Below are 13,536 nucleotides of genomic sequence, written 5' to 3' on the forward strand. Positions count from 1 at the left end.
ACAGTATACAACTATGTATAAAATAGTCATAATCTATGGCCAAACAGTATACAACTATGTATAATGTAGTCATAATCTATGGCCAAACAGTATACAACTATGTATAAAATAGTCATAATCTATGGCCAAACAGTATACAACTATGTATAATGTAGTCATAATCTATGGCCAAACAGTATACAACTATGTATAATGTAGTCATAATCTATGGCCAAACAATATACAACTATGTATAAAATAGTCGTAATCTATGGCCAAACAGTATACAACTATGTATAATGTAGTCATAATCTATGGCCAAACAGTATACAACTATGTATAATGTAGTCATAATCTATGGCCAAACAGTATACAACTATGTATAAAATAGTCATAATCTATGGCCAAACAGTATTCAACTATGTATAATGTAGTCATAATGTATGGCCAAACAGTATACAACTATGTATAATGTAGTCATAATCTATGGCCAAACAGTATACAACTATGTATAAAATAGTCATAATCTATGGCCAAACAGTATACAACTATGTATAAAATAGTCGTAATCTATGGCCAAACAGTATTCAACTATGTATAATGTAGTCATAATGTATGGCCAAACAGTATACAACTATGTATAATGTAGTCATAATCTATGGCCAAACAGTATTCAACTATGTATAATGTAGTCATAATCTATGGCCAAACAGTATACAACTATGTATAAAATAGTCGTAAACTATGGCCAAACAGTATTCAACTATGTATAATGTAGTCATAATGTATGGCCAAACAGTATACAACTATGTATAAAATAGTCATAATCTATGGCCAAACAGTATTCAACTATGTATAATGTAGTCATAATGTATGGCCAAACAGTATACAACTATGTATAATGTAGTCATAATCTATGGCCAAACAGTATACAACTATGTATAAAATAGTCATAATCTATGGCCAAACAGTATACAACTATGTATAAAATAGCCATAATCTATGGCCAAACAGTATACAACTATGTATAATGTAGTCATAATCTATGGCCAAACAGTATACAACTATGTATAAAATAGTCATAATCTATGGCCAAACAGTATACAACTATGTATAAAATAGTCATAATCTATGGCCAAACAGTATACAACTATGTATAATGTAGTCATAATCTATGGCCAAACAGTATACAACTATGTATAAAATAGTCATAATCTATGGCCAAACAATATACAACTATGTATAAAATAGTCATAATCTATGGCCAAACAGTATACAACTATGTATAAAATAGTCATAATCTATGGCCAAACAGTATACAACTATGTATAAAATAGTCATAATCTATGGCCAAACAGTATACAACTATGTATAATGTAGTCATAATCTATGGCCAAACAGTATACAACTATGTATAATGTAGTCATAATCTATGGCCAAACAGTATACAACTATGTATAATGTAGTCATAATCTATGGCCAAACAGTATACAACTATGTATAAAATAGTCATAATCTATGGCCAAACAGTATACAACTATGTATAAAATAGTCATAATCTATGGCCAAACAGTATACAACTATGTATAAAATAGTCATAATCTATGGCCAAACAGTATACAACTATGTATAAAATAGTCATAATCTATGGCCAAACAGTATACAACTATGTATAAAATAGTCATAATCTATGGCCAAACAGTATACAAGACAAATAAACACTAAGTATACTAATACTAATTTGATAACATTCAAAATAAATACGAAAAAAGGTTAATCTAAGTATTGTTTGACTTTCAATATGACAAACATCCCTAGGTTAGTGGCAATAAATCCATCACTGGTAGTAATAATTTTGAAATACCTGGTCTTAAGTTTCGATTAGAAAATTTGCATAACATATGAAGATTTTCATATAAAATTTGAATTCTATCATTGCTACTATGAGATTAAATAACTCATCATCCTACTAATAGTCAGAAGATAACCAGATGTTGTAAGGAATCATGCTATTTGTACCATAATTTATGATAATGACATGGTGGTCTATATATAAACCATAGTGTCTGCCATATCCATACATTGCTCCCATTCCGGGTAGTCCTGGAATACCATACTTTCCCTCTCATCTCATTTCATCTCATCTCACAACAAGTCTGGTAGACATGGCCAAGAGAATGAAAGCTAAGATCCCTGTCATTGTTTTACAGGTTGATAGTCGTCTAAGTACGGAATTAACAATCGTCGTTGAAGATTACGAAGCTCTGTCTAGTCAGGAGTTATCTGTAAAGAAAGGCCAAACTGTTGAGGTTGTAGAACGGTGTGATTCTAAACCAGAGTGGTGTCTTGTGCGATCACTTTCAGTTGACAACTGTTCGGCATTAGAAGGCTATATCCCTATGAGTTTATTGGGTGTTAATCATTTGGCAGTCATGGATAATGAAGGTAAGAATATGTTTTCATTTTTTTCTGAGGTGGGACCCACTGATAAGTTATGTTGTGCAGTCCAACCATCCATGGAATAATCCAGTTGGGGTGTCAGGTTGAACTTGTTTGCTTTGCTGTTGATGGAATAATCCAGTTGGGGTGTCAGGTTGAACTTGTTTGCTTTGCTGTTGATGGAATCAGCACTTGGGTTCTCAATTCATATCAATTTTTTGAGTTTTAATCATTTCTTATATATTCGCATCTAGTTGTAAACTATACATCAGAAACGTTGATTTATACACTTAGCCAACATTTGTATGGAGTAAATGATTGTATTTTGTAGTCTGAGAGTGGTTGAATAACTATAAAAAGACGTGAAGTATTGCCAAGTCTTTCCTCTGCATGACAATATGCATAACCCCAACCCTATACCCATCCCCACCCCCACACCCATCCCCACCCCCAGCATTTGCCATGTCTGATGTAGACATCATCCACCTTACCTAACAAAGTTAGAGGTGACCTTAATAGAGGACTATGATCTTCAATAGAGTTGATAAGATTAAAGATATCACAATGTATGTAAGGTGTAACCTCACTTTTGAAATTTGCTATAAAATCACCTACTGATCTTTGCAATGTAAATCATGCTTCTTTCAAAATGTTCATCAGTAATTTGTAAAATATGACTTTGGTTGTTTGTAGTTCAACTAAATATTGAAGTACTGCTATGAGTAGCAGCTATTATGAGATGTTGTAGTGTATAATTTATATTGATCTATGCCTACTCTAGCATTCTGTTATCTTGTCAGGAGCCCTAATTACTTTCCCAACTGATAGCCAAGTAAACAGATTTTTTTATTTTCTGTAATTTTTTGGTTATGACAGTTTTATTATAGACTAGCAAACTCCATTATAATATATATACAGTCAATTCATAGCCACATTTAAAGAATAGTTTATTCCTTTTTACAAAAATTCATGAAAAATTGTAGTTGTCGTCAGTGAGATATAAAATACAATATTACTGGAACATACCCAGTCTGGAAATAAGCCAAAAGTAGGTATACAGCTGTACTGTGTAAATTATAGACATGTCTCAATATTAAAATATATAGAATTGTTTATCAAGTACCAAACTTTGAAAAATGCCAAACAAGGACTGTTTGATAAAACGACTAAAATATGTAAGCTGTTGTAATGACTTGATAAAATTATAATTTGTTAGTCAGTGAACTTGAAGGTTACATTTTGAGTTTTGCTTTGTTATTTTGTATTTGGAATAAGTCATTGTGATTATTAATTTAAAATTGTGCTTCATGTGATTTCAATCTCATAAAAAAACAACATTTGCTAGTCATTTAAGTGAAAAAATTTAAAATTATTTTTTGTGTTCGTTTTTGTTTGTTTGTTTGTTTGTTTGTTTGTTTGTATGTATGTATGCATGTATGCATGTATGTATGTATGTATGTATGTATGTATGTATGTATGTATGTATGTATGTATGTGTGTGTGTGCATGTGTTTGTGTGTGTGTGTGTGTGTGTGTGTGTGTGTGTGTGTGTGTGTAAACAATTTGTTATAAAAGTCAGAAAAAGCTGAACTGATTGCCATGATATTTGGAGGGTATATTACCTTGGGTGTCGAGTTGGGAAATTGTTCAAATCAAAATGATCTTACCACTGACTGGTATGTGATTTGGGTGAACAATGTGAAAACTTTAACTCAAAAACTACTTGGCAGATCAGTCTGAAATGTAGTGGGAACATTCTTAGGAGTGTTTAGATATGACAATGTGCAGCATTTTCCAGTTTTGGAAAAGTTTAAATTTAACTGTATACCATAACAAATAAAGAGAAAGTATGTGACAACTTTTGAGAAAAAACAAACAAATGTGGTAAGTTGGTGTGTAATTTGTCAGTGACGTACACAGGTCAATTTGTATCTACATTACACATTTTAAAGACATCAATTCTGTAGAGGTTACAATAAGACCATTGTAAACCCTATGTCTGTTATATGCTAAATACAATGTACAAATTGTTTGACGTCAAAGTAATGCTATCAATGATTCATATATTAACCATTGTGAAATATCTGACGTGTCATCTCTCTGACTAGAACTCTTAAATTGGGTTTGACGTTACTCTTCCAAGGTTTCTTTTTGTTCCATGATGATATACATTGGCCTAGACATTGAATTAGAGATTTATCAATTCAGTAATCATTCCTATGTAGGTCTTTAATTTGACAAATGTAGTACTATATAATGAACGTAGATATACTTGATGTGAGGCCAAACAGTATATTACTAATTTAAAAGCAAAGTTTGTTGTATCTCAGTCACTGTAGAAATCTGGTTGAATAGACCTAGTTTTGTGAACATCATACTATGAATTTTAGATTAGAAACCCAAGTCAAATGTTTTGCTTCTACACCTAATGCCTTAAAAAAGTAGACTTGATGAATATAAACAAGTTTTGACCAGCTGTAATAGCTGACCACTTTAACTGAGAAGGAGTGATCATTAACGTATTTGCCCTATCAGATTACATTTCATTTAACAAGGCTGGTTGCCAGGATCATTCACTACTGTATGTCAGTGTCAATTTATGAACCATACACCATCCCATAGTTGATAACGCCAGCTCTCCATGCATACACCATCTGTGTCAAGGACTCATATCTGGAATAATAGTCTAACTCATATTAACTGGATCTATCATGTATTGATTGATTGATTGATTGATTGATTGATTGATTGATTGATTGATTGATTGATTGATTGAATTTGATAAGTTCACCACCATCATGGTACTCTGTTGGAAGGCGAACACAGCTTACAGCGGTAGGACTATATTTTGTTGTTATGTGGGATTATTATCCAAGAGGAAAGTCTACATTGTTTGTTTGTTTGTTATGCGTGATTATTGTCCAAGGGGAAAGTCTACATTGTTTGTTTGTTTGTTATGCGTGATTATTGTCCAAGGGGAAAGTCTACATTGTTTGTTTGTTTGTTATGCATGATTATTGTCCAAGGGGAAAGTCTACATTGTTTGTTATAAGAATACACCAATTTATAGTCAAGTTTATTACTAGTTTCTATCAATCTATAGTAACTGCATTTTACATGTAAAAGACTTGAGACAGCGGCAATTAGTCGTTACTTTAGTACAATTTATTCACATGTTCATGATATGGTCTTTTTTAGGGTACAATTAATTTAATTGCAGAAACATGTGACATGGTTTGGTCACAAAGAGTGTAATTAATGAATTGAAGGAATTTGACGTCAACCTGTGTAATTGAGTTTAATACCATTAACAGTGTAGGCATTGGTGTGTATCAACTTGTAACAGTGTTTAATACTACATTTACTAGTCTACTTGTAGTGCCAGTTATCTCAAGGTAAGAGAGGAAGTTTTCTTCAGACTTACACAGCTAGCTAACATTTGTCTTTACATTAATTTATACATTCCAAGTTTTCTTTGTAGGCAGTGTTTCATGTAGTTAGCAGTTACTGTGTAAACAGTTAGAAAACCTAAATGCACTGTTTTACAGGAGACCATGTCCTGACCTGCCCACACTCACTGTTATGAACTTTGTTCAATTCAGATATATCATTTGTCTGATAAATTGTAGCTGTAACTGTTGCTGACAGTGACACATATAGTCATCAATGCTGACCAAATTATCAGAATGTCATTGACAGACATTTATTTGTCAAATATTGAGTATAAAGTTGTTATTATAAATGTCTGCTCCTGTAGTTTCTCATCTGCAGTCTGAACTTGGTGTATAATAAAGAACCAAATAATATTTAACAACTGTTGTTAGATACAGAGAGAGAGTTTGAAATTACACTTTGTCAGAGATGTACAAACACTGAGTTCCAATACAACATCTTGGCTATCCTTGGGGTTCTTCTCATACCAGTTAACAAACAGACTTGACTTGTATTATGTAAACAATGCGACAGACAAAAACTAGTTTTCAAGTATGCAGTAAGTGAAAGAATCTTTGCCTGACATTGAAATATGAAAATCTGACAAAATAATTGGCGTGCTAAATGACTAAAACATAACAAATGAAGTGTGGTATATGTAGGAGACATGCCCACCCATAAAAAATATTAGGTGGACATTTGGACAAAATGTGTAATAACAAATTGTAGAATATGGTGTGTTTTATGAAAATACCCAATTTAAATGAGACCACATACGCTGATCATACAGGAAACCAAAATATATTTTTTATACTGAGTCTCCATATTACAGCTTTAGGATGTTAACAGGATCAAGCTGAGTTTACATGTTTTTGGATGTCACTGGTTTAGCAGCGTTGAGTACTCACAGTATGGAAACTTGATTAACCATCATTTCAAATTGACAACTCAAACCTGGTATCAAAAGATACACACACACACACACACACACACACACACACACACACACACACACACACACACACACACACACACACACACACAATTGCCACACGACTTAACTTGAAGCTACTCTTGTCTTTGCCAGACAAAACAAAATGTTCATTTTACTCTCAGACCACTAACGAACAGACTAGAAACACCTATAGTATTAGGTGTGAATGGGGTTCTTAATCCCTCTCCCTATACTGTCACGCTCATCCTTCAAACATGCCTTTTGTGTTAAACTCTCTCCAAAAACTGTCAAACGTTGTGCAAAATGATACTTCTGGTCTTTACGGTTTTTCAATTGACTTGACTTGTATGTGAGTAAATTAAGATTTGTTCAAAATGTGATGATTCCCTTAGTAATATGCAAATTAGGGCTAAAAATGTGTCTTTTTGGTCAAAAACCTATAATTCCAAAACTACTCAGCAGATTAGGCTGAAATTTAAGAGGGATGCATCTGTGGGTGTATAGATGAAGAACTATTAAGCATATAATGATCTCATCAGTAATATGCAAATTAGGTTGAAAAAATGTTCATATTTGGTCAAAAACTTATATCTCAAAAAGTACTTGGTCAGTGAGTCTGAAACTTGATGTAATGTTTCTGAAAGTGTTATTCTACTGATTTTCTTCAAAACATTCTGACAAAATTGGCCCTAGCAACCATGACCACGACCTTAGCAACAACCAAATGGCAGTATATTTTGGTCAAATAACATCATCTGGTAGGCAAGTGAGTAAACATTCAAAACATGTATGCAAATACCCTAGCAACCATGACCACGCACATAGCAACAGCCAAACTGGTGTATATTAAACGAAGATAACGGATTCTTAGACAATTGAATAAACATTCATGTAAATTTGCCTAGCAACCATGACCACACCCATAGCAACAGCCAAATAATCACGTATATTGCAAAGATAACAACAGGTCAGACTTATCTCACTACTCCGACACTTTATTCCGAAATCTATTCTTCTGTTATTGTACAACTCGCTAATTCTTCCACATTTATAAGCTACTGTGTCGAAATCTGGGGCAATACGTACACTTCTTTCTTGGAACCAATATATTTACTACAAATTTAAAATTTAAATTTACACGTCTTATCACCTTCTCTGACTTTCGTGCCCACACTAACCCTTTATTCAAACAGCTACATATTTTACCAATTCATAAACTTTGTTCATTTCACACCTGCTTCTTAGTCCCCGTGGACAAAGTCCGGAACAGGGACTTATGGATTGGGTTCCGTCTGTCCGTGCGTACGTCCGTCTGTCCAGAGCGGTTTCTTGGAGATGCCTGGACCGATTTTTTTCAAACTTGGTACAGTGGCAACATACAATAACATACATATGCACGTCAATTTGTTTCATGATACGATCCAATATGGCCGCCTAGCAGCCATTTTGTTTGCAAATTTTCTCTGTCTAAAGCCATAACTCAGACATGCTTGAACAGATCTCATTCAAAGTTGGTATTAAGACAGTGTTCTATGACATACATGTGCATATTCATTGTTGTCGTGATACGTACGATCCAATATGGCTGCCTAGCAGCCATTTTGTTGCGAATTTTCAATGTCCAAAGCCATAACTCATACATGCTTGAACAGATCTCATTCAAAGTTGGTATTAGTACAGTGTTCTGTGACATACATGTGCATATCCATTTTCGTCGTGATACGATCCAATATGGTTGCCTGGCAGCCATTTAGTTTGTGAATTTTCCATGTCCAAAGCCATAACTCAGACATGCTTGAACAGATCTCATTCAAAGTTGGTATTAGGACAGTGTTCTGTGACATACATGTGCATATCCATTTTCGTTGTGATATGATCCAATATGGCTGCCTAGCAGCGATTTTGTTGGTGCAGTTTTCATGTCCAAAGCCATAATTCAGACATGCTTGAACAGGTCCTCCCCCCCCCCCCCCCCCCCCACATTGCTGTGGAACTGTCAAGGCTTTCCCAGTCAGTCCACAGGCTATTTCAGAGTCACCCAGGTCTGGCAAACATGGCACCTGCAGACTCCGTGTGAGTAATCGTCTCCGACTTTTCGAGTCATTACTCCAGTAGTCTAGTTCCTATATAATATCGTTGCAATTTATAACTTCACTTACTACTCCAGGAGTCCCCCCAAATTCGCACTCATCTTGTGAGTGAGACATGGCTGAGTGATACAGCCTCCCCATACAATCTGTAGAACACTCACTGTGAGTTTGGGTCAGTCTTAGAAAAATCACATCTCTCCAGTGGCGCCTACCCATAGAGTCTGTAGAACACTCACTGTGGGTTTGGGTCAGTCATAGAAAAATCACATCTCTCCAGTGGAATTTGAATGAATGACCTCCCAACTGCTAATCCTTCGCTGTAACCACTATGCTACACATGCTACAGGAAGCCGGTTTGATCATATACTTTTTTGTTAACAGTACAGTACAGCAATAAAAGTTTAACTCTATAGGTATGGTATTGAATCATTTGTTACCATAACACTAACACTACCAAAGTAGATAGGGATCAAGTATGTCCTCACACTATTGAAGGCAGTGATGGTCAGCAGTTCTTTACCTATTAGTAATAATATGATCACTTTTCAGATTATAAAGCCTGCCCTCTATTGTTTATTACTTGCACAGTTGTACACTGGCCTCACAATTCATTTATGGCATTAAAAGTGAATCATTTCAGCTGCTCTATCAAATATATCTTACACTGTTCTAATATTGAATGGAAATATTTTTTTCCAAAGTGTTATTTATGATTTATGAGAAGGGCTAAAAAGTGACATAAAACTAAGTATTTTTTGTTCACATGATCTCTAGCCTTGTTATATCATAACTAAGTAAAGCCCATAAGCTCACACAGGGTAGATTCATTTGTGACCGGCTGCCTCACGATGATATTGTAGATAGGCCCTCCATTTGGAGAATGCTCATCGTAGGAAATGCGCATGCATAGCCATTGAGCTGCAATGCATCCTTTGGTAAAACCACCCAAAAACATTGTGAGCTATAAAAAACTGTCTTTCCAATCACCCCAGATTAGGTATTACCACAACTACAAATAATCTAGTCTTTTTCTTTTTTTTATTCCCTGTGCTCAAGGGTCAAAAGAAAAAGAACAAGAAAATACAATACATACAGAAAATGACAAAAAAACAGGACAAAGAATAAAAGAATGTACATAGCTTTGAAAACATCAATCTGTTATTCATTACAAAAAATCTCAATATTGTTCCATTTAATTCTAAATGTGTGCATTGAATTGATATTCATACTTATTTGTTTTTCTAACTGATAATGAAATTTAATCCAGTATTTAAGTGAGTCAAAAGTTGGGGCACGTTTATGAAATCTACTTGCATAGATCACCTTTTTAACTAAAGTAAGACATAGATTTATCAATGGGTCTGACCCGAATCCCAAGATGATGTTCTTGTAGTTGAGTTCTACATCAGTATTGAAGTATGTTTTATACCATGTATTAAAGTCTTTCCAGATATTACTGACGTGTGTACAATCCCAAAACAAATGCTCCAAAGTTTCACAAAAAGTATTACAGAAGGAACACAATTCACTATCAATAAGTTTCATCTTGTATAATCTAGTATTTGTCATTAAGCAGTTGAGATTAATTTTAAATTGAAAAACTCTTGTATGCACATCATAGGAAGACTTAAATGGCATTATATATATATTACTCCATTCACTATCGTTTATCTCAAGCACTTCACTATAATAATGTTCAGAAGTTGGTGGAATAAAGATTCTCTTCACTATTAAAAATACCATATATACAAGAAGTCATATTGCTAATTTCTATATCCCCACCTTCTTCACAAAGGGTGAAACCTTTCAATTTACAAGAGTGTCTCTCAAAACCTTGTTTAATGATATGTTTCCATACAACTGGAATAGCTGATAAAAGACTTCTCCATTGTAAAAATACCTGTTAGAAAGTCCTCTCAGGATAAATACATTAAAAGGAATAATTGTACCATCTGTATTAAAGAGATCGCTCACCATACAAATATTACAATCAAAGAAATGCTTATAAAAACATGGCTTATTATCTATGTGAATGTGGCGATTATTCCAGATACATTGCTGTAGGGGACTTACAATATCAGGGTTAATGAAGTTAAAATAACATATTAACACATCTTTATAGAATCTACGAATGTTCTTTGCCTTATTTATAAACTTTTGATCAACATTGCAATGAAAGATTACCTCACCTCCACCATATGGAGACATGAAAGCATCAAAAATTACTTTCCAAGGTGAGGAAGAAGTACTGTTGTACATATTAACTCATTTAATCTTTTGAGCGTCGAACATGGATTTCACATCTACCATTTTTAAACCACCTTTGTCCAAATCACCAATGATCATACTCTTTTTGATAAAGCATTTACCACCTTTCCATAAGAAACTAAAAATCACCTTATTAATTTCCTGAATAATTTTATCAGGGATATGAATAACAGAGGACAAATAAATAAATTTGGACAGTGTGAATGTTTTAATCAATAGGATTTTACCAATAAGCGTTAAATTTCTTAATTTCCAAATATTGAGAGTTGTTCTAATCTGTTGAATCTTTGATGTGAAATTCATGTTCTCGGCTACAGTACAGTCGTATGAAAAGTAAACACCTAATGCTTTAGTAGGTTCTGTTGGCCACTTAACATTAAAAGGTTTATCAGTACAATTTCTTTTTGAACCCAGCCACAAACCTTGAGATTTGGATATAACCCGGAAACCTTGGAAAAATTTTCAAGAACATGTAACATCTGATTCGCAGACTGTTCTCCATTGAAAACACAAGTAGTATCATCTGCATATTGGACTAATTTAATCTCTACTTGGTTTACAACAATACCAGAAATAAGTGGATCCGCACTAACTGTGCATGATAACAGTTCAATTGCTATAATAAACAAATAAGAACTCAACGGGTCACCCTGGCGCACCCCTCTCTCTAAGGAGAAATACTTGGAAGTAAATCCATTATTTAAAATACAACTACTAACGTCCTTATAGAGGGCCTTTACAAAACTGACCATGTCAGGACCAAAATTCATACTTTCAAGGGCTTTAAATATAAAATTCCATTCCAATGAATCAAATGCTTTTTCAAAGTCTAAGAAAAGTAATAAACCAGGAATATTCTTATTTTTAATATAATCCATAATGTCTTGTATTGTGCGGACTGATTCCCCTATATATGAAAAATAATCTAGTCTTGGTTACCCAGACCCTTACAGGACGGCTACCCTTCCAATCACCCCATTTTAGGTATTACCACAACTACAAATAATCTAGTCTTGGTTACCCAGACCCTTGCAGGAAAGCTATCCTTCCAATCACCCCATATTAGGTATTACTACAACTACAAATAATGTAGTGTTGGTTACCCAGACCCTTACAGGACGGCTACCCTTCCAATCCCCCCATATTAGGTATTACCACAACTACAAATAATCTAGTCTTGGTTACCCAGACCCTTACAGGACGGCTACCCTTCCAATCACCCCATATTAGGTATTACCACAACTACAAATAATCTAGTCTTGGTTACCCAGACCCTTACAGGAAGGCTATCCTTCTAATCACCTCAGATTAGGTATTACCACAACTACAAATAATCTAGTCTTGGTTACCCAGACCCTTACAGGAAAGCTATCCTTCCAATCACCACAACTACCAATAACCCATAATCCTTTGCAGTCTGGCCAGTTATTCACAATAAATAATTGTACAATGTACTATAGTTGTATATTTTGTGGCAGTCGTTTTATTTTAGCTGAGTATGTACAAAAGCATTTCCACAGAAATATGTCCTGCTAACATACTGTAATAATGAGTCACCATGAGTTGTGAAAGGTGACAACACCAGTTACAATAAACACAGCCAGCCTAAACAAATGAGATATTTACAAGAATTGTTTACTTTCCCCTTGCACTGTTCAACAAATTAAAGAGGGCCTTGCTAAATTACTAATTTCACCAAATATTTTCAGTGCCAAAATAAATCTGTTTACTGTTAGTTCCAGCACAGGTGATAGTGTAAAGATTTAAATACTGCCCTCTATAGTCCATTACTTGCAATTGTCTAGTGAAATACACCTAACTATAGTTAATGTCATGACATCTTTCATTGTTGTTATTATAATTATTATTATGACAGAAAAGGAAAGGGCTGTCATATTGTAGAATAGGTTTTCATATTTATATAGAAATAAAACAAAGAATCTATAGTACTTCTCTACAGGAGACAAGAAGAAAGTTTTAACATTGCCATAGAATTAAAGTCATAGAATCTGTTGATTATTGAAAAGTAATGGTTGAAATATGGCCTCAAGGTTACTTCTTCCAAAACATAATACTTTGAGAAAAGAAAATATAACTTAAAGTTTTAATAGTGGATTAGAACCACACTATATGACAGTACATCAAACTCACTAAAATAAGTGTACTGATCCTTGCTGAAATTAACAAGAACTTCATTTGCTGGCATTGACTAGTAGAAGTCATTGGCTGGCATTGACTAGTAGAAGTCATTGGCTGGCATTGACTAGTAGAAGTCATTGGCTGGCATTGACTAGTAGAAGTCATTGGCTGGCATTGACTAGTAGAAGTTATTGGCTGGCATTGACTAGTAGAAGTCATTTGCTGGCATTGACC

The 13,536-nt window shown here is 34.2% G+C and overlaps 1 protein-coding gene across 1 annotated transcript in view; it reads left to right on the forward strand.

Moving 5' to 3' along the window:
* LOC144451069 (triple functional domain protein-like) overlaps positions 1-13,536 on the forward strand; it is a 365,406-nt gene that overhangs the window by 150,460 nt on the left and 201,410 nt on the right. Inside the window, exon 23 of the mRNA XM_078141839.1 lies at positions 2,190-2,424. Coding sequence (XP_077997965.1) covers positions 2,190-2,424 — 235 coding nt within the window. The remainder of the gene's footprint in view (positions 1-2,189; positions 2,425-13,536) is intronic.

Source organism: Glandiceps talaboti, chromosome 20 (assembly GCF_964340395.1).
Source record: "Glandiceps talaboti chromosome 20, keGlaTala1.1, whole genome shotgun sequence".
NCBI classification, from domain to species: Eukaryota; Metazoa; Hemichordata; class Enteropneusta; family Spengelidae; genus Glandiceps; species Glandiceps talaboti.